General features: G+C 37.5%; 1 protein-coding gene across 1 annotated transcript in view; it reads right to left on the bottom strand.

Moving 5' to 3' along the window:
- Positions 1-5,313: 5,313 nt before the first annotated feature.
- Positions 5,314-21,179, bottom strand: part of LOC126354082 (mediator of RNA polymerase II transcription subunit 27) — a 63,025-nt gene continuing 47,159 nt past the window's right edge. The window contains exons 4-6 of the mRNA XM_050003466.1: positions 19,427-19,520; positions 12,452-12,658; positions 5,314-6,359 (exon numbers count right to left, since the gene is read on the bottom strand). Of these exons, the coding sequence (XP_049859423.1) occupies positions 6,225-6,359; positions 12,452-12,658; positions 19,427-19,520 (436 nt within the window). The 3' untranslated portion in view covers positions 5,314-6,224. The remainder of the gene's footprint in view (positions 6,360-12,451; positions 12,659-19,426; positions 19,521-21,179) is intronic.

Below are 21,179 nucleotides of genomic sequence, written 5' to 3'. Positions count from 1 at the left end.
CATTTCATTTAGCATTGCAGCTTGGCATTTTTTGGTTGGCACAGCTTTCTTCAGTTCATCAGAATCATGGTGTCAGTGCTGTTTCTCCTTCACTATTTGCTCATTCTATAACAGAAGTTCATAGGTCCAACGGCTCTTTCCACGAAAAGAAGCAGTCTAATAATCTATCATCACAACCATTTAAAAATGAAAGTGAATGACAGAAGATACGGATAAGAATTCTCAGCATCTACCATGCAGAAAAAATTTAAAGATTTAGTCAATAACGAAAGACCTAAAAATTACACGCATATGGGATTCATTGTTCTGTACATCAAGAAGTACTCTGTGCTAAATTTGCTGGCATGGAGCACATGATGAAACTGGTGGTAAAAATAGTAAATTTTGTGAAGTCAAGTGTTTTATTCCACTGTCAGTTGCAACATTTTCGATAGAATTGAACAACAAGTAGGGAAATTTTATACCTTACTGCAACTTACGTTGGCTAAGTCAAAGGGCATGTCTGGAATGATTTTTTTGATTTAAAATCTGCTCTTGTTGAATTTATGAAGGAAAAGGACAGCTGGCATTTTAATTGGGATTGACTGCACATTGTCCCTATTAAGACAAGGCAAGGTGATTTCTGATTTGATGGGGATGCATTAAAAAGAAAATCACACTGTGGAGGGAGCAAATTCTGACAAAAAAACACCGTTCATTTGCCTAAGATCACCGGCATTAAAGAAAACATGAGGTCTGAAGAATTCATTGTAGTCCCAAACTAATTACCAGGTCAGCCGTCTAAACATTTTGAGGGCACTACCAGTCTCACATGTTTTCAGGTTTTTTTTAAAAGTTTGCCATTTAAAGCACCCCTGAGCATGTGCACGTGGAACTGACTGATCTACACTGTAAATTTCTTTTAAATGGCAGATTATTTTATGTTAAAATTGTCCAAGTGGTCTGCATAATGTTCCTCAGGAACAGTTTCACGTCTCCATAATGAGGTTGGAAATGTGATAAAATATTTCCTTCATGTGTGTGTGAAAGGCATTTTTATTACGAAACTAAATAACTCACGAATACCTGGCATCCTAAGCCAAAAATCTGTGAAACTGCTTGCGTCTGTCCACATGCTGACAGTTTATACTAGATAAAAATGATGTCTTTAGTGTGCCAAAAATAATTAAATAATACTGTTTTGTTTGTGATTGTTGTTGCAGAGAAATTTGAAATATAAAACCAAGTTTACGCAGTCTGATTGCATTGCCACTTAAATAGAGTGCATCCCCCCTTCCTCATCTTCATACTCAGATAGTGTGCCGTGGTGGTGGTGGTGGGGGAAGTGTGTAGCCAGGCTGAGTGCTATGACAACCATGATAGCGCATGGCTCATTTACTGAATTCTCAGCCATCCCTGTGCTAGACTCTTACTAAGCAAAACTCACCAGCTACTGTGAAACTGGTGACGGAAAAGAAAACATTTAGTGCAGAAATCTATGGAGTGTAATACATTGTCTCTTTCACACCCATCACCATTTTCTACACATGGTGGTCTCTTAATTTCTACATAGCGCCTCCATCACCTTTCATTAAAGAACCTGTTGAATATTCTGCTGCTCTCTCTCTTTTTATTTTGAAAGAGACACTGACTACTGAAATCAGTATAAAGGTACCCATGCTCTCAGATTATTTTATCACTTGCAACTTCAGCTGCACAGCAAGATGTAACATTTCTTAGCTACAATTACACATGTAGCTCATCAAATTTAATGTTGGATGGTTATCAAAAGAACATTTTTGGTGAGAGGTTGAGTTCTCTTACACCACGGACAGACATAGATACATTGATAGGATGTGGTAAGTTAAAACTTAATTCCTGACAAGGACTTGAATTCTGATTACTGCATTTCACATGTAGTCTACATTTGGGCTGGGATCTCAGTTCGAGCCCCAATTCAACACACAGTTTGTAATTAGTCATTTTTTTTCTTTTTTAGTATTTACACATTATTTTTATATATGGAGAAAAGTGGGCAAATGTACCTGTGCCAATCACAAAGAAATTTTTCACCATACTAATGTTTGATGTCAACATTCACTACAATGTTTCTATCTACAGTTGCCTAATTGCCACATCGTACGGAAAACAGTACAAGCAAAACATCTTGAAAAACTAAAGAAGGCAAAGCATAATTAAGAAATAAATATAAAAACAATTTAAAAAATATTCTTTTTATAATATATGCGACACATTTTACTATAAGCATGTGGATTACTGTAGACTATGTTTCCGGTACTTGTTCACTATTAAATCACTGTTTATTTTCTTTTACACTAACATTTTGTGAGAGACGCAGCTTGCCAACTGATGTTAGTGCACTTGAGACCTGCAGCCAATACAAAAAACACTACAGCTTTAGGCATGAATAATTATGTTACAAGATATCCCAGGTCAAAATGAGAGATATTTTTATTATTTAAAAAAAATAGTCCATTTTTGTTTGTTGCCTTTCCACTGATGCAACAACAATCAACCAGTTCAGGTCACAATAGGTCGCATCATCATCAGCAGTCTCTCTGCATATCAAATCACACCTCAGGATCACCTGACTTGCGAGGCAGATTGCTCTGAGAACTGTAAACACGAAATGGAGCTCTCTTTTGTGTTGTGTCAATGTGCAGCAGATATAGTAAACAGATTAGTTTTCTTTACCTTTTCAGTTCCCTATTCTTTCAAGATAGGTCTGTCACTATCAGAGTTACTTTCTCTCGACCCTGGTAATCTGCACTGTGGAATCCCCATGAGAAAATAAACCAATACAGATTCTTTTTTGCAAAAATGAGTATGTTATTTACAAGCCCACACTGCTTTTAAATCTTGACTACACATCTGCCCACCATGTGAGTTTACAGGGGAAGGAGCTAGCAGCATCTATATTAAGTACCACTCAGTACCAACACAACTGAAACAACAATATAGTTTACCTCACTTAATTAAAAAAATAGTAAATATCTGCAGAATGAGATTTTCACTCTGCAGCGGAGTGTGCGCCGATATGAAACTTCCTGGCAGATTAAAACTGTGTGCCCGACCGAGACTCGACCTCGGGACCTTTTGCCTTTTGCGGGCAAGTGCTCTACCAACTGAACCACCGAAGCACAACTCACACCTGGTCTCAAAACTTTACTTCTGGCAGTATCTCGTCTCCTACCTTCCAAACTTTACAGAAGCTCTCCTGTAAACCTTGCAGAACTAGCACTCCTGAAAGAAAGGATATTGCAGAGACATGGCTTAGCCACAGCCTGGGGGATGTTTCCAGAATGAGATTTTCACTCTGCAGCGGAGTGTGCGCCGATATGAAACTTCCTGGCACGAGTGCTAGTTCTGCAAGGTTCGCAGGAGAGCTTCTGTCAAGTTTGGAAGGTAGGAGACGAGATACTGACAGAAGTAAAGCTGTGAGACCAGGCATGAGTTGTGCTTCGGTAGCTCAGCTGGTAGAGCACTTGCCCGCGAAAGGCAAAAGGTCCTGAGTTCGAGTCTCAATTGGGCACACAGTTTTAATCTGCCAAGAAGTTTCAGTAAATATCTGACTTTTTTCTTCCTATACTTGCATGCAAGTCACCCTGTAGGCCACTAACAAAGCTCATAAAAGTCTGTGGTGCAAGGCTATCGGCCGAACTGCAGGCAGAATACAGACTTTCTATTCACTGCAGTGCTAGGAGAAGGAGAGATGGTGGACAGCTCACCCTGGTTGTCTTTTGCCCGCAAGGCTGAGTAGGCCTGGGGCAGTCCCTCCAAGACTGGGACAGTCCTGGAGGGACTGGAATGAGGAAAAATAACCTATCCCTAACTGGGATTGAACACAGGACCTTCAGGGCTGGAGTCTAGTGTTCTGCTTGGGGCAGACACCAACAATCCTCAATAAAGTCCTTAAGAAATTAAAAATAACTTCAGTCACTTCATACCATTGCAGCTGCTGTGAGGCTGATAACTGTCAACATACATTGAGAAATATTTAAACAAATTTCTCACTTTATGCTAATGACACAACACATAAGAACTTGTCAACAGCTGTGTTGTTGACACCCTGGGAATACTTTTACGTATTTGTGTACAGAAAAAGACATGGTTATAATCAACAAAAATATATACATTAATGGAATACAGCTCACCTCTGCCACACAGCAGTTATATTGTAATCTCTAGTAATAGATAAAAAATGACAATAGTCTTATATTCAGGAAAATTAAATGTTTCATTAAACAAAACAATGAATATATGTGAGGATTGGAACTTAAATAGTGGCAACTATTTATTCACAACTGATACAAAAGAGTCCTTCAAAGTAGTCACCAGTGTCGCGTAGAACCCAAGCCGTTGCCAATGATGTGGAAGGCGTAGTATACCGTTAGCATTGCCTGTTCTGTTGATGGTACGAATGGAGCGGTCTACTGCCTATCAAATCTCTGGAACAGTTCTGAAGCGAATGCCACGAAGTGGTTCCTTCATCTTTGGAATCAAATCAAAGTCACAAGGACTTAAGTCTGGGGAGGATGGTGGATGGTACAGTACATCCCAGTCTCATAGACCGAACAGAGCAGCCACAGCTTGCACTGTAAGCACCTGTACATTGTCATGCAAGTTGATAGGTTGGTTGCTCAGAAAGTGTTGCCACTTCTTTTGCAAAACTGGTCGCAGGTGATGCTCCAAAAACAAACAGTAATACTATGCACTGATGGTCGTGGAGGAACGTAATGCGTTAGGATAACACCATCACAGTCGTCCACGAAAATCACCATAACTTTAGACTGATCCATTCGCACCATCAACAGAACAGGCACTGCTAATGCTTTCCACATCACTGGCAATGGGTTCTACACAACACTGGTGGCTACTTTGAAGGACAGTAACAGGTGCAAACATGTAAGTCTTTTGTATTGGTTGTGAATAAATAGTTGCCACTATTTAAGTTCCAACCCTTGTATAATGGTTGCTGAAACCAACCATAAAAAGGCTACTTGGCAGGAAAGTGAATGACAGGTTTTTCTTAAAACTGGCTGATACTCTGATGTAAGTTAAATTGAACATTGTTTCAGTTTACTTTGGAGAACTTAGACAAGTGAACAACCACTGGCCATTTCATTTACTGCATGGCATTCACTGAGGGATTCAAGTATAAAGATCACATGTAGCTTTTGATATGTGAGCCAGAACTACTACTTTCTGCTCTTACTTGACATATCCAATTCTAGAATATATGATATAATGCAACAGGTGTTGCATTATATCTTATATTTTTATCTCCAAGTCAATAACATAAATATACTGATATGAAATTAATCATCTCTCTATTGGCTTAGTGTCACAGAATTTACAATACATAACATATTAGTTACTGTAGTTTATCATCATTTCCAATACTTGCTTAAGATTTCCTGCAAATACACTTCATACAGCTTTATTCATGTCAACTCTAGTGCTGGTCTTTTTGTTTTTATTTCACTTACATGAGGGCATATATGAGAGAAACATAACACTGTTAATGACACTTGCTAGTACAAAAAATTATACAAACTGTTGCATGTAACTAACATTTGTTTTTTATATGCATACTTTCCACAATACTGGTGACAATACTGACAAAATTATTCCTAAATATGTTTTGCTGTTGTGGATATTAGGCTACAAAAAACTTTTGAAATTTAGGTAGACATTTAGAGCGAACAGTACAAGTAATAATATCAGTTGCACAACAATACCAGAAATAACAAAATCATTTTTCTCTGTTCCTCTATTATTCAAAATGTAGACCCATGTGAAACTGCAGCGCCACACTGAAAAGGATAAGTTCTGTTTGGAATGATTGTTGTGGTTAATTATCACCATGTTAAGGACACTTCTCAGAACAATATTGAAGGAATTTGGGTGCTTTTTCCAAACCTCTTACCGAGAAGTTGTCCTACAATCACAGATTGCACAATTCATGCACTCGAAAAAAAACTCTAATTAGTATATGAAAATTTATATACTTGATTGAGTACAGGAGAAGAAAATACCAACTCAGGCTGTACAGACAACACCTCTATAGCACCTCTCCACACCTAGTAAGAGTTCGCTGTATAACACACTTATAACAAATATTAATACTGTCTGGAATCACAGACAGTTGCATGAGCTTTCCAACATTGCTACAAAATATGACAGTCATTTCAATCGAAAAGCTCAGAATCATCCATCTCCTGCTAAGGTTTACATTCTTCATGATAGGGCTCTAAGGCCCTGAGATCTCTCCATGTTGGAGGTAAGGCATTATGTAGATGGTTTCCACATCGCTTGCACGGATCACTGAACAGTGTGCTGTAGCTATGAAACCAAGTCTGTAAAGAGAAACAGAAAAATGTAATCACACCTGACTTGAGTAAAGCAGCACTAGTAATGTAAGGTTAGACTACAGCTATTACGAAAATAATACAGAAGGCCTAACATTGAGGCAGTTATCTCAACCTAAACAATTAATGTCATAAAAAAAATCATAAGAATTTTAAAAGGTAATTCTAGAGGGTGTCCCAAAAAGAGTAATCTGATTTTCAATAGAATTATTTATTAGGAATAAGGGCCTAACACCAACAAATTGCATACTAAATTACTCAGAAAAGACAGAAGTTTATAAAAATCCATCATAAATGTCCTCCATTGGCTACATGGACAATATCTAGCAGGTAGCCGAATTCATCCAAGACTGAGCGAGAGGTGTCTTCTGTCACTGAAGCTACAGCAGCTGATATTCTAGTTTTTAGTTCATCAGTGTCACAAGGTAATGGAGGAATGTAAACACATTGTTTAACATACCCTTACAGGAAGAAATTACATGATGTTAAGTCAGGGGAACTAGGAGGCCAAGAGTGTAAAGCCTGGTCTCAAAGTCCTGTATGCCCTATCCAACGTTGAGGTACGTTGGCATTGAGGGCACTGCGCACATTGTTGTGCCAGTGCAGTGGTGCTCCATCTAGCTGATAGATAAAATTGTCAGAGTCAAGTTGTGGGAATAACCAGTTCCGTAGCATTGCAAGATACGACTGTCCTCTTACAGTTTCTTCCTCACAAATGTAGGATCCATAAACCCTGCTTTGCAAAACAGCACAAAAAACATTCACTTTTGGTGAATCATGTTCATGTTCAATTGTTTCACGAGGATTTTTGAGCCCCCATATATGCGCATTACGACGGTGAACCTTAATGCTAATATGGAAATTTGCCTCATCGCTGAATATCGACCATAACATAAAAGTGTCATCTTCCATGTCATCTAGAATAGCACTACTACAGCCCACTCGCTTCACTTTGTCAGTATCTCGAACAGCTTGTACCAGTTGTAATCAGTATGGTATGAGGGCTAAATGACACCAGAAAACACGCCACACTGTCAAGCACGGCAACACAAGTTCTTGGCTAGCACGACACGTAGACTTGTGGGAGCTCTGCTCAAATGCTCATTGGATTTGTTGCACTGCTTGTTCAGGAATGCGTGGACAGCCAGGACTTTTGCCTTTACAGAGGCACCTTGTTTCTACAAACTGTTTATAGCATTGACGAATGTTCTTTGGTGATGGTGGTTTAGCACAAAATCGAATATGAAATGCCCACTGAACTGCGATCACTGATTGAGTACAACTAAATTCAACAACACAATATGCCCTCTGTTGTGCGGATGCCATATTGCACGAGACTGGCTGCACGTTCCAGGTCAGTGCACATAGTGACATCTAGTGGATTTCTTATGATGCTCTAGACCATGCTGATTACATCTAGTGCTGTTTCAGTTACCTAGTGACATTTACCTCAATATTATTACAAGTTAAAATTGGGTCTTTCTTTTTGGGACACCCTGTATTTTGGTGGTCAGTTCTGTGGCTCCATGACAAAAGAAATCGAGTCTTTATTATTACCTCTGATGATCCCCTGTCATATGTTTTAATGGTGTATATAAAAGTTTAAAACTGATAATAGCATCTTTTCTTTGACACACTACACAGCCAAGAATAGGCTGGTTATGTCAATTTCAAAACAGAAGGGTTGTTTTTGCTCTTCTCTTCTGGTGAAAAGATTTACAATTACATCCGTATTATGTTTGTACTCTTTTTGTGACTGCAAGAATATTTTTGGTTCTGACTTTTTTTCCAACACTGCACAACTTGTTTCCATTAAAAACAAAGTTTTTGACTATGGGTGACATAGTCAGTAAATTAAAATAAAAACATAAAGAATATGATAAGCCCATGGGGGAAGGAGGTGCTCACGTCTTGACCAAGGTACTACCTGCTCATTTGACAACTGCCAATGGCAGAATGTGGAACTAAGCTTTGTTTAGATACTGATGGGACCAAAGGCACCTGACAATACTCAACAATGTACGAATGACACATGTGGCACATTGTACCGTCTCATTACTGTCATAGTGTGTTACTGCCACTGTGCATTTTTAGCATCTGCTAAAATGGACTATGATCACACCAATATAAGTTATCGAAGAGTATGCTCAGAAGGAAAAGTCTTGATTAATAATATAGTTCAGTTTTGTCGAGAAGAAAAATGGAAAGATTTCCTAATACTATTAGAAAGAGCTTTGGAGAGAGCAGCAGCCACAGTAGGAAAGAGTGTAAGGACAGTATGTAATGTTGTGCACGATGTTAAGAAAGCCAGACAGAGTGGCCAGAAAATTGTCACACCAAGGAAAAGGAGACTCAAAAAGAAAAAGAAGTGTCTCGATGACTTTGACAAGTGTTTACTGAAAAGAAAGTTCTTGAAATATTATGGTGTTAAACAAGAAATACCCATTCTTCGAAAGCTTTACAATTGGGTGAAGGATGATGCACACATTAATTTCACAGGGAAATGAACCACATTCTAGAAAATTTTGAAGGATATGACTTTTTTTTTTTAAAAAAATGTAAAAATAGACTATCATTTCTGGTTGAGAGGGAGCACACTGTAGCATGACATGCAGACTTTCTTAGAACTTTGAGAGAAAATGAGAAAGGTGTGGAGAAACCTGTCTTGTATACTGATGAAACATGGGTGCATACACAGTATATTGTCAGTAAATGTTGGCAGCATAGTGATGTACCAGGTGTGCAGAAACATGCAAGTTCTGGACAAAGAGCAATAGTGGTTCATGCAGAAGGAGAAATGGGGTTTATTGAGAGTGCAGAGCTCATCTATGATTCGAGATCAACATCGGAAGATTATCTCAATGAAATGCAAAATGAAGATTATATAAAATGGTTGCAAGAGAGCCTTACCAAATATTGTAGGTGGAAACATTGTGGTATTAGTTAACACCATTGTGTTCATGAAAATAAAGCGAATAACATATCTTCTCCTAAAGCAGATATACAATCTTGGCTGACTATGCATAAAATTCCATTTGGGGTGGATTTGACATGCAACAAACTCTTGGAAGTTGTGAAATGTCACAGACCCAAGTCATAATACACAGTACATACAATAAAAAAAGAATATGGGAAAAGACTTAGTGTTACACCTTCCACCCTACAACTGTGATCTGAGCCTATCTGGTATTTAATGAAACAGAAAGTGTCATCAAACAATGTCAGCAGTATTACCATTTCCCAATGTAAACAAATGACTAGTGTTGCAATACAGGGCATTAAGAAAGATGACTGGAAGAATGCGTACGATAGACGAAGTTAAAACTAGTACGGATGAATACCGACACAGACAAGTACCACTAATGGACGAAGCTACTGAGTGACAGTGACAGTGAACTTTTGTTGCATTGTTCTGAAAATATATTACATGAGGTAGATTCAAACTTGACAGAAACATACACATATGAATTGAAGGTTGTTGAAAATGCTGTATTAACATTTTTCACTGGGTCACATTTTCTCTTCCTGTCTTTTTTCTTATTTGGAATCATTGTATATGTGATTTCAATAATTTTTATTTATCCATCATTATATTCAAATGTTTGAAAATGCTGATGCATTGATTAAAAAATAAAAGTAGAATGATCTGTTTCTATTGCTAGGGGCAATGCAGTTGAAAATGCATTTTTCACTACAAGATTTAATAACATAGCGATCAAAGCCATTTCGATAACAATTTGAAAATTAAAAAATAAAATGTTACAGCATCTGACAAAATTTGATCACACAGCCTCTTGCATAATAAGCTGGCTTCAGCTGACAGTACGTGCTCTGTATTTTAATGATACAGATTCACGCAAGAAATTCTGAAACTTTTTTTTCTTTTTTGTGCATTACTTTCAAACGAGGGACCACTAGGGTGAATCACTCCATGATAAGAAATCTGGACTGTGACCTGTACCATTTTGTATATGTCTTCAAACATCGATCCACTCCTCCCTTTGGGGACCTCTATTTGTTAGTTATTAAAACATACACCAAAATTTGTCTCATTTTCATTTCTTAAGCTTTCCTGTAGAATAATGTATTAATAACAAATATATTTTCATCTGCTGCATTCCCAACTCAAGTTATAAGATCCAAAAATGACAGTTTTATTTCAATTTTGCACAATTCTTGGTAGAAGAATGCGCTAATAGTAAATGTATTATGCATTAATCTCAGTTATTAGGTCGTAACACAACTGATAATTACTAATTTATTTATTTCCTCCCTACAGAAGAATATATTAAAAGCAAATGTACTGTTGTCTTCTAAACACATGCACAGCTGAACTGTGAAACAGCAATTTTATATTATTATTGTTCACTTTAATTGTTTTTCTGTACAATAATGTGATAACAAAATGTATATTTGTTTTATCTGCTGCATGTATGCCAAGTACAGTTCATGAACCATGTTACATTTTCATTGAGTGCAGTTATACTGTTTGTGCATCAACCAAAACAACAAACAGCAGGACACATCAACAGTTCGCAGCAATCCAGCTAAAATGGCAATTGTAAACTGAACGGGTAATACAGGCGTATGAATATGTATAAAACTATCACATATAATAAAAACACAGGGGTCTGCAACTGACCGCAATGATAAATTTTGAATATGTTTTGTGAAACAAACATTTATACGCTACTGCTGCTTCCTGCAGCAAGTAATCTTTCACAGCTGGAAATGTCACGTCCATCATAATATTCTGGGCTATTATGCTATGGGTGAATTAATTTCTTGGAGAAAGCCAACATTTTGTCCCCATCTGCAGAGCACATCTCTGGAGTGCGCTCTTTCGTTGGGGTGTGGCTTCAGGTTTTCAGAACTTGAGTTCCATTGACTGTTGTCAGTTGCCATTATTGCAGTTGCCTCACAGACTATTACTGCTACACACCATCTTCAGCAACAGACTCAAGATACCATACAGTTTCAAATCCTCCAGCTTTCAGTTAAAATTATTGGTGTGTTTCACAACTCTATGGCTTCTCTATACAGTCTTCTGCAAAACTCAATGGTGGCAGCCAGGGCTTGGGAGTTATCAAATCAAACATGATGTCCTTCTGGCTGCACAGCATGTTCTGCAACAGCTGATACATCTGTCCCCCCCCCCCCCCCCCCCACACACACACACACTCACCCCCCCCTCCACAGTATGTTGTTACATGTCTCCAAAACTACCTGTTAAATTCCAGCCCCCTCCCCCCCCTCCCCCACAGCAGTCAGCAAGCTCCCTTGGCCAACCTTTGGTGCTCCTGTATCTTCCAGATCAGTCGTCTATGGAATCTTTAATGAATTGTAGGAAAACTTTTGATTTCAAGGATAGCTGTATATCACTCTGATCTTTGTCTGTCAGTCTTAACACACTATTATAACAGAAGAATACCTATTTTTCAGCACTGCATTGGTGAGATATTTCAGTTCTGTGAGAACTGGAATATCACCAAGGGACAGCAGCAGGTGACAGCAACCTGTAACTGCTAACTGCACTAAAGTTTCGAAAATATGTACCATCACATCTCTGTGTGGGAGCATGCAGGAAACTAGTTTATCACAGTCAGTAGTGAGCCAGGGAGTCAATCAGGCATTCATAGAATGCTACGATCCCCCTCGAAGATGTCCTTTAATGATGAGGGCAGAACATTGTGTTCCTTCCAGAAATTCATTGATCTGTGCAAGATAGCCCAGAATAGTATAATAAATGTGGTTGTTGCTTCCACATAACAATGGTTAGCAATGAGCACTGTGCCAAGGAAATTAACCAAACTTAAATTAAGCATAAAAGTAATATAAAAAGAACACATCATTAGAAGCACAGTTGTTAATCTTCAAAATAGAAGTTACCGAATGTTGAAAAAGGGATTCCATGCCTGTTTTAAAATTATCTGATTTAAAGTTCAGGATCCTCTACTCTTACACAATCACCACTCTTAAAATGTGTACACCTTTCATGCATAAAATCAACAGTGCCACTGCCATTCTTATGATTAAACCAAAATAAACCTTTTATTTATCTTCAATACAGCACAACTTACCATGAAAGAGCGGACTGAAATTTCAAGCAAATTAGGTGAATGGAAATGAAGCATAGCAGCATGGGCATTTTCAGTCACTTTTTGGAATACTTTGTATCGGGACTCTGTCCACAAATCCAATGTTTCTGTATACCCTTTAACAACAACCCATTCAATCATTAGACCTTTGAAAGCCACCAGAGCTTTCATTATTCTCCCTAACGTAACCTGCAAATATTGAAGAGACATTAGTGAACAAGATTCAACTACAGCACAATAATTCCTTAAATACAAGATATTTTCAGATGTAACTGTTGTTCAAGAGAAAATTGTTTCAGTCACATTAAAAACTTTATGCTGGATCTTAGATCAATCCCACAGACAGCCTTTTCCTATAGATCCATCTGAGCCAACTTCACAGTCTAACTCGCAGCATCTGTCTGCTTGAACATCCCTCTTATTTCTTCAACCTCTATAGAGACTCTGCTGTATCTGCTGCTGGTCTACCATTTTGACAAAGGATAAGGGATTCAGTGGCTCAGTAGTCAGACAAAAGTTGAGTACAGAGTAAAACTCTCACTCTGCAGTGGGGGTGAGAACAGAAATGAATTTTTCAGTAAATTAAAACTATGTGCCTCAGCAATAGTTCAGAAAAGCCGCAGGAAAACTCCAATTCAGTGTTATCAGGTGGCTGAAGAATGAAGGAAGACTGTAGTTTAATTTCTCACTAACATTAAGGTACTAAAATGGAGTACAAGCTTAAATGAACAAGAATTGGGCAAGTAGTAATGTGCAGACTTCTTGAAGCAACAATCTTAGAATTTAATTTCAGTAAGTATACTGCAGATGATCTACATCAGTATAATCATGGCATGATTCGAACCGTGATTCCCCATAACATGAGTACAATGCTGACTCTACAGTGCCACTTCACACACTAACACAGAGTTAAGTAGATAAAGCACTGCCCATAAATGATTAAAGTAGTGCCAAACGAGTTCACCTGAATGTGGTCTCCCACATTATCTGATTATGTTCTGTTAACTTTTCTTTAATTAGAGCACACTATATTACTGTCTCCAAAGCAGCTGTTTATTACTGTTACTTGTGACACCAGATACAGCTAATATCACAGGAAAAGACTTGGAACAACAGGACAATTCCATGCTCTACTTGTACTTTGAACAAGCTCAGTCTTGTTTTGGTCAATATAATTGTGATTTTTTAGTCTCATAAAATACAGAATCCAAATCTTTTCACTTAGGTACACGAGACATCTGCAAAAAGAACTGGTGGTGAATTTATATTTATGGTAAGCCATTTATGTAGAAAAGGAACTGGAACAGCTCTAAAATGGAGTTTTGTGATAATGTGCTCCATTTTGTATAACAATTCACTGCGTTTGAAATGACAGTTACACTTTGTTTTGAGTTCTGCAGGTATGATGCAATCCATTGCAGGTCATTTGGCTGAATCTCATATTTATCTAATTTGTAGATAAGCAAGCCACAGTTTACAAAGTCAGAGGCTTTTGTAAGAGCCTCTGATCCAAGGCTTTTGTTTGTTTTATATTACTTAGAATATTTGCTAAAATAAAATTTTGAACCCAAGTTGCAGCTAATTTCTCCAACACCTACAACAGGAGTGAAAGAACTGAAATTAGATGACAGTTCTCCATGTCTTCTCTCAACCCTTTCTTGAAGAGAGTTCTGACTACTGCATAATTCAGCAAATCCAATAAGGAGCACAGTTCTAACAATTAGTTGATTATTTGAGTTAGAGAAGGTATACATCACTTATATTGTGTGATACACTGCTTTAATTACTTTAGTGGCTATGTGGTCCCACCCAGCAGAGTTTTTGTTTTTAATCGTAGTATAACATTTTACACATTATTTATCGATCTTTTTTAAATCTGTTACTCAGCTACTTGATGAAGTCCAAAGGGATTTGTTTTACTCTGATACTTTGCTACATCAATGTCTGCCTTTGCTACATTTAAAACAGAATGATATTTGAGATGAGTTTATAATAAGGTTGTCATCAAGTTTAATCCTAACTATTTCCCAGCTACTAACTCTAACACCTGAACAACACTGTCTTTGTTTTCCTTTTACGCTGTAAAATGAACTTATTGTGTGCCATTTGTTTGGCTGTCTTCGCAACTTTTTAAAATACAGCTTTATGACAGCTAACACACTCAATAAAATGCTTCTTTCTGTTATGTTTTAGTTCTCTGTGCAGTTGCCATTTACTGGCACTATAAATTTATGAAATCCCTATTTAAGTATACTAGTCATTTTGTTGCATATGGTTCTAAGTGGATATATTTCATTGAACTTTCAAGAAAGTTATTTAAAAAATTCTCGAAGTTACTATTACAGCTGCCAAAAGGCCATTCAATCTCTCTCAATTTATTACTAAAAATAGTTAAATTTCTGTGATTGAAGTTGCTTTCCACATGGCTTTTCTTACATGAAATTTTTTGATAGTTCTATGAACCATGTAGACTGATCAGATATTCCTAACTCTAAGGGAAATTTATAAACATCTTCAAAAAGGCAATTAGTTAAAATATCATCAATACAAGCTGCTGACTGTGCATTTACTCTAGTGGTTTGAGGGAAGCTTACTTTGAAGTCAAAGTGTTTACTATGTCAATGAATTTTGATGTATCATTTCTTTCAACTACAATATTAATACTCTGTAAGTAGAAACTACTATGGCATTTAGGTACCTTAACTTGATACACCAAATCTGAAATATTAAATCTTCATTCAAATAATTAAAATCTTTTTTTTATTTCACATTTTTATATCAGAATGAATAAGTATGCATGAACCTCCACCTAATTTCATCTACAAAATTCCAAATTTATTTACAACAAGCTGTTACCAACCACATGTTGCTTTGGCTCAATCTGTCTTTTTTTTTCCGAAGGGGGGGGGGGGGGGGGGAGAGGGAGGGAGAGAGAGAGAGAGAGAGAGAGAGAGGAGAGAGAGAGAGAGAGAGAGAGAGAGAGAGAGAGAGAATGCACACATTTACAGTGGAGATGCTGAGTTGCAGATAGGCATAGCAAAAAGACTTCCACAAAATGAGCATTTGGCCCACAAGGCCTTTTTCGAAAACACACACACGCAAAAAATGCAACTCTCGCACACATGACCACAGTCTCTGGCAGCACATGATGGGAGAGGGAACCAGGTGGGAATTGGATATACAACCTAATCCTCCATCCTGTATCTGTCCATATCAGCTAAGAACATTTGAAGATACAGAATTCTAAACAAACAAACATTTACATTTTCATTTGCACAGAATATTTCAATACTATCATATGTAAGCTGAATTTCACTGCAACAAATAACTTTGATATTTTTACATTCAGAAATAATAATTTACAATTTGTCAATTTTATAGCTTCTGTTTTGAAAGTCAGCTTCTACACATTAATTTTATGGAGCACAATGTAGGGAAATCCTTTCTTATTTATGGTTTCAAGTACATTTTTTATAAGGGAAAATATTGGTCTTACTGTTTTTTGTTTCATTTAATTCTGTCCTCACTCACCTTTGCCTTACGATAGGATCCGCCAAAAAATTACATAACAGGAAGGAACGAAAAGAATGGTTCACTGTCCCAGTGAAATTATTAGACACTAGACAAGGGTGCGACATGAAAATTGGCCATACTTTTTCTTTCAAATTTGCTGATGAAAGAATGGCAATAACAGTAATTATATTATGTGCTTGGTCAAACTAAAGCATTTTTGCTGACCTTGCAAAGCATTAATTTATTTACTCTAATCAAGAGACATACAAAATTCTGCATCACATAACTGTACAATATTAAGGGTGGCCACCAAAACAGCAATTTAATAATGTAATGTAATCATATAGTTAAAAAATCTACTCACTAAGCAGCAGCAGGTGAAAACATACAGTGATTAAGTAAATGTGAAAAAATTTTCAGAGCCAATGGCTCCTTTTTCTGGCAGAAGAATTTACAAAGTGAACTTAAATGATCTTTGCCCCTTTCTCGGCAGCAACTGTACAGCCTTCAGTTTTCATCACTTCTGGGTGACTCAGGGCAGCATGGACACTGGCACAGGTGATCCATTGTATATTCTCCTCACCATCACCTGATCTTAGCCTGTTCAGCCATCTCCAGGTGAAACAATCTAACATAACTTCAGGTGGTAGACACTCAGTAGGTTTCATCCACATTTGAAGTTGTTCACTGCTAGCTGCCCACAGCTCTTCTCTGTCACTGCATAGCACACGCCAGTGCTGACAATGAACTGTGAACTCTACCTCTGGATTTCAACCCAGATCTTGATGGTTGATGACCACAGAGAGTTAATTTAGTTTAACCTTTCTCCTTTCAGTGTGTGCAGCTACTTTCTGGTGTATATCAGGTGGTGCAATACCTGCCAAGCAATATACCTTGTCTGAAGGTGTTGGTTTCAGACAGCCAGTTATCTGTCAAGCTGTTTTATTCAGTATGATGTCCACTTGCTTTACATGGACGGAGCTGTACCACACAGGAAATGCATACTCCTCTGCAGAGAAACAGAGTCTTAAGGCAGAGGTTCTGATGACTTGAGGATAGGCTCCCCAGTTACTGTGATGTTTTGGGCTGAAACTTTTAGCTTGGTGCCGAGATAATGTTTGTGGTGTGTTAAAGACACATCTAAAGTAACGCCAAGGTATTTAGTAAGTCAAGCTTTCAACTCTGTGCCCTCCCAATTAACTTTTGGTTTACCATTTGTCTGCTTCGGTGCTGGAAGGCACACACCTGTGTTTTCTGAAGATTAGGGTGATTCTTACTATAATATTCTGTGAAAGTTCTAAGTGCTGTCATAAGAACTTTTTCAACCTCCTCAAACATCTATGCTTGGGTTGGTATGAAGGTTTTGCACATGATAAGGCTTGGTTTGTCATTGGTATAGGCCTATATACTGAAGATTACAAGGAATAAAACACTTTCTCAGAGCAAGCAATTCTTTCAGTTTCTCCAGAAGCTTCACCTTCCTTGAAACTCAACAATCAACATTTAATTGCCAATAAAGTGCCAATTATTTCCATGAATCCATAATCATATGTCATGCTGTAGATCTTGTGGAGCATTACGTGGTGTTAACCAGTGTCAAAGGCTGAAGATATTTCAATATAAACAATTCTAATGATATCACCTCTTTCAATTCCACCCTCTTTGTATTGAATTAAACTGGCTGCTTGTGCTGTGCAATTCCTCTGAAGTCTGAAGCCAGCCTGCTCAGTTATTAATAGACCGTCAATCATAGTGGTCAAACAGTTCAAACGAAGCCTTTCAAATACCTGATGAAGATGACATGGAAGTGAAATAGATCAATAAATTTTGAGGCTAGATGGTTCTTTCCCAGGTTTCAGGACGGCAACTACTTTGATTTTTCTCCATACTTCAGGGATCTCATTCTGTTGCACTAGACATTAAGGAATTTGACAAGCTATTTCATGGTCAATCGCTCAAATCATTTTATTTGTTCAACCTGTACATCATCCATGCCATCTACTTTATGGTTCTCGCATTATTGAACAGCTACTTGAAAGTCTTCTTTGCTAAATTTGCAGGAGTTCATCAGTTTCCAGCTCAGCTTGTCTCTGTATATTACATCCAGCACTTCGTTTTTCCATTTTTTCCACTCATCAGAAACTGATGAATAACCTGATTTGGAGATACATTTGTGTGAGTTACCTTCTGAGTAGGATCATTATTCAACTGATGTAGTAGTCTCTGACTGCTTTTTGTCTTTTTACTGGCAGAATTGAAGCTGTGAGGGTGGGTCATGAGTCGTGCTTGGATAGCTCAGTTGTAAGAGCACTTGCTCATGAAAGGCAAAGATCCCGAGTTCAAGTTTCAGTCCGGTACAAAGTTTTAATCTGCCAGGGAGTTCCATATCAGTGCACGATCCGCTGCAGAGTGAAAATCTCATTCAGGAAACATCCCCGCAATATCCTTTCTTCCATGAGTGCTATTTCTGCAAGGTTTGCAGAAGAGCTTCTGTGAAGTTTGGAAGGTTGGGGACAAGGTAATGGCAGAATTGGCTTGGGTAGCTCAGTTGGTAGAGCACTTGCCCGCAAAAGCCGAAGGTTCCGAGTTCGAGTCTTGGTCCGGCACACAACCAGGAAGTTTCATATCAGTGCACAGTGTCTAGACTTTTCAACATTTCTTAGTTTATTGTGTTTTCTTAGTTTCTGTCAGATAGTTGGCAAGTTTCAAGCTGGCATCCAAAGTTTGCTCACTGAATGGATTTTCATCAAAATGTTTCACATATTCCCACAAGATTTTGGTATTCTCTCTTTTAAAACTGTGAATATACTGGGTGTGGTAGCCACAAGGAACTGATTTGCTACATGATTGCTGCATAGCAACCACCATCATTGAATGATCCAGGTAGTGGATTTATCTTGGATATAAGACTATCTAGCATTTCAGTGAAAGTGCTCCAATTTCCCTTCTTGAAGCTCTACTGTCTTCTGAATGATACTGTTTCAGGTTGTAGCAAGGAAAATGTTTGACTATGCTACGTGTTTAGTATTGGAATGCTGATGTCTTTAACACACTGTGACAATACTGCCTTGCTGACAAATAACAGATTAGTGTTGTAGCCCTGTTTCCAACGTCCACTATTAAAAGACGATGATAATTTGTTTCATGTATTAACTGCAAATTAATAGAATCAGTCCCTTCTATCACTGCTTCATCATTTTCTTTGCCATCTGCATAACCCAAAACACTACTGTGACTACTGACGTCCCCTACAATAAACTGAGTGCTTTGGTTACATAAATTGTTTAGTTCATAAGAGAAACTTATGGCAGCATAGTACATTGGGTTGGTGTACAGGAAAATGTGTAGATTACATGATCAGTGTAATTATAGTGGATGTACATTTTGTTTTATTTGCAAAGCAGAATTTCAGGGAAACATTATAGATTGTGTTCTCCAAATTACCTGCATAACTGCATTGGAACCAAATGGTCTTGATACAGTCAAGTTCATATCAGCAAATTGTCTGTCAATACCAGCTATCAGCGTGTCTACTGCCCTGTAAAATAAAAAAGGATGCTTATCTACCCATATCTCACAAAATCTTGTACGAGTGACAGCTGCAGTTATATGTAGACATCTTGAATAATAACCATTTTGCTGCTCTTGTAAATATTTCATTTAACATTTGGTTTTGTTGCTTTGAAGCCACAACATCAGGTTAGATCTTTTAAATTAGAAAAAGTGTTTGCTGCAATTGTGATCTATTACAGTTACAATCAATAGTGAGAACCAGAACAAATTATTTAAATATCAGATCATCACATTAAACCTGTGACATGGATGGGACTGAATATTTCTTGTCTGTGAATAAATTACGCAATTAGCGGTTCATCAGGTAAGTAGAAAGCATGGGCCCACGATTTTCTAGGCACCTTGAGGAATCGTGGACTTATGCTTTCTGCTTACCTGATGAATCACAAATTGTTTCATTTCATGTTATGTTTAGTCCCATCCATGTTGCAATATTTAAATCGCGATTTAACATTTAAGTAATCTGCTCTGGTTTCCACTATTGATTGTAACTATAATAGTTACCTTATAAGATTTGCCAGAAGTGAAATTCACATCTGGAAATATTAATACTTTGACGCTGCTTGAATCAGTGACCTGTCCATCCACCACTAAAATACATTAGTGTTCATTCACGTAAGTTCAGTGACCTGTCAGAGTACTCCACTGCTTCATTACTGCTGCTATTATCTGCAACATGTTGTGGTTTCTGATTTTTTTCGTCTATTTCCTTGTTGGTTTTTTCATTCTGAAGCCCATTTGTAGTGTCACAGGTGGTTATACCCACAGTTTTCTTTTGGCACCCAACTTAATAATAAGCCTATATCATTAAACAAAAACGGAATTTATCTTCATACAAGTATCTGCTTAATGTTGGCAAGTTTTGCCTGAATCAAAAGCACTACATGCTGATCTTAGAAGGTTCAGAAATAGGAGGAAAAAATTCAGGCATTAATACCAAGTGTAAAATGTAGTACGTCACTAATACAAATGAGTCTTCATGGGTGTTACTGTTAAGTTACCACTTTCCTGCAAATTGTGTAAATCAGTTTCTGTTGCTGAACATGCAGCTCTATATATGATAAAATTCAAGATATAATCAGTCTGGCTACCAACAACCCTTAGTTTATAAATAAAAATGGCTTTATTTCTTTGGAAACAACTGCACCAAAGATAAACATCGTTAAAACCAATAGGCTTTCATCAGAAAAGATATTTGTTATGGATGAAATTGTGTAAGTTGTTCAAACTTCATTCAATAATGGCAGAGTTTTCATCAATGAAGTTTTTTTTGAGAAAAAATGACACAAAGCTATCTCAGGGCTTAATCCTGACAAAACTGTAATGTACTAAACTACATATCTAAACCAATAACTGCTAATTTTCAACTCGTCCTCTCAAGATGTAAGAAGACAAATTACAATGAAGTAATTAAATTTCTCAAACTCTGTATTTTTCCCCTTGTACAATTGAGAATGCACGAGTTCTTGTGAATTAAACACGAGATATAAATTACATTGATTGTTACCTACTTCTGACTTCTTCCAGTTTCTGTCAGAAATAGCATTAAAAATATAGTGCTTGAAAGTTCCCCTAGGTGACATTTGTGGCATGAATTCGTGTCATCCAATGTATGACTTTTTGG

Source organism: Schistocerca gregaria, chromosome 1 (genome assembly GCF_023897955.1).
Source record: "Schistocerca gregaria isolate iqSchGreg1 chromosome 1, iqSchGreg1.2, whole genome shotgun sequence".
Classification (NCBI taxonomy): Eukaryota; Metazoa; Arthropoda; class Insecta; order Orthoptera; family Acrididae; genus Schistocerca; species Schistocerca gregaria.
Note: the sequence above shows the minus strand (reverse complement) of the source record. Positions and strands in the feature narration are given on the sequence as shown.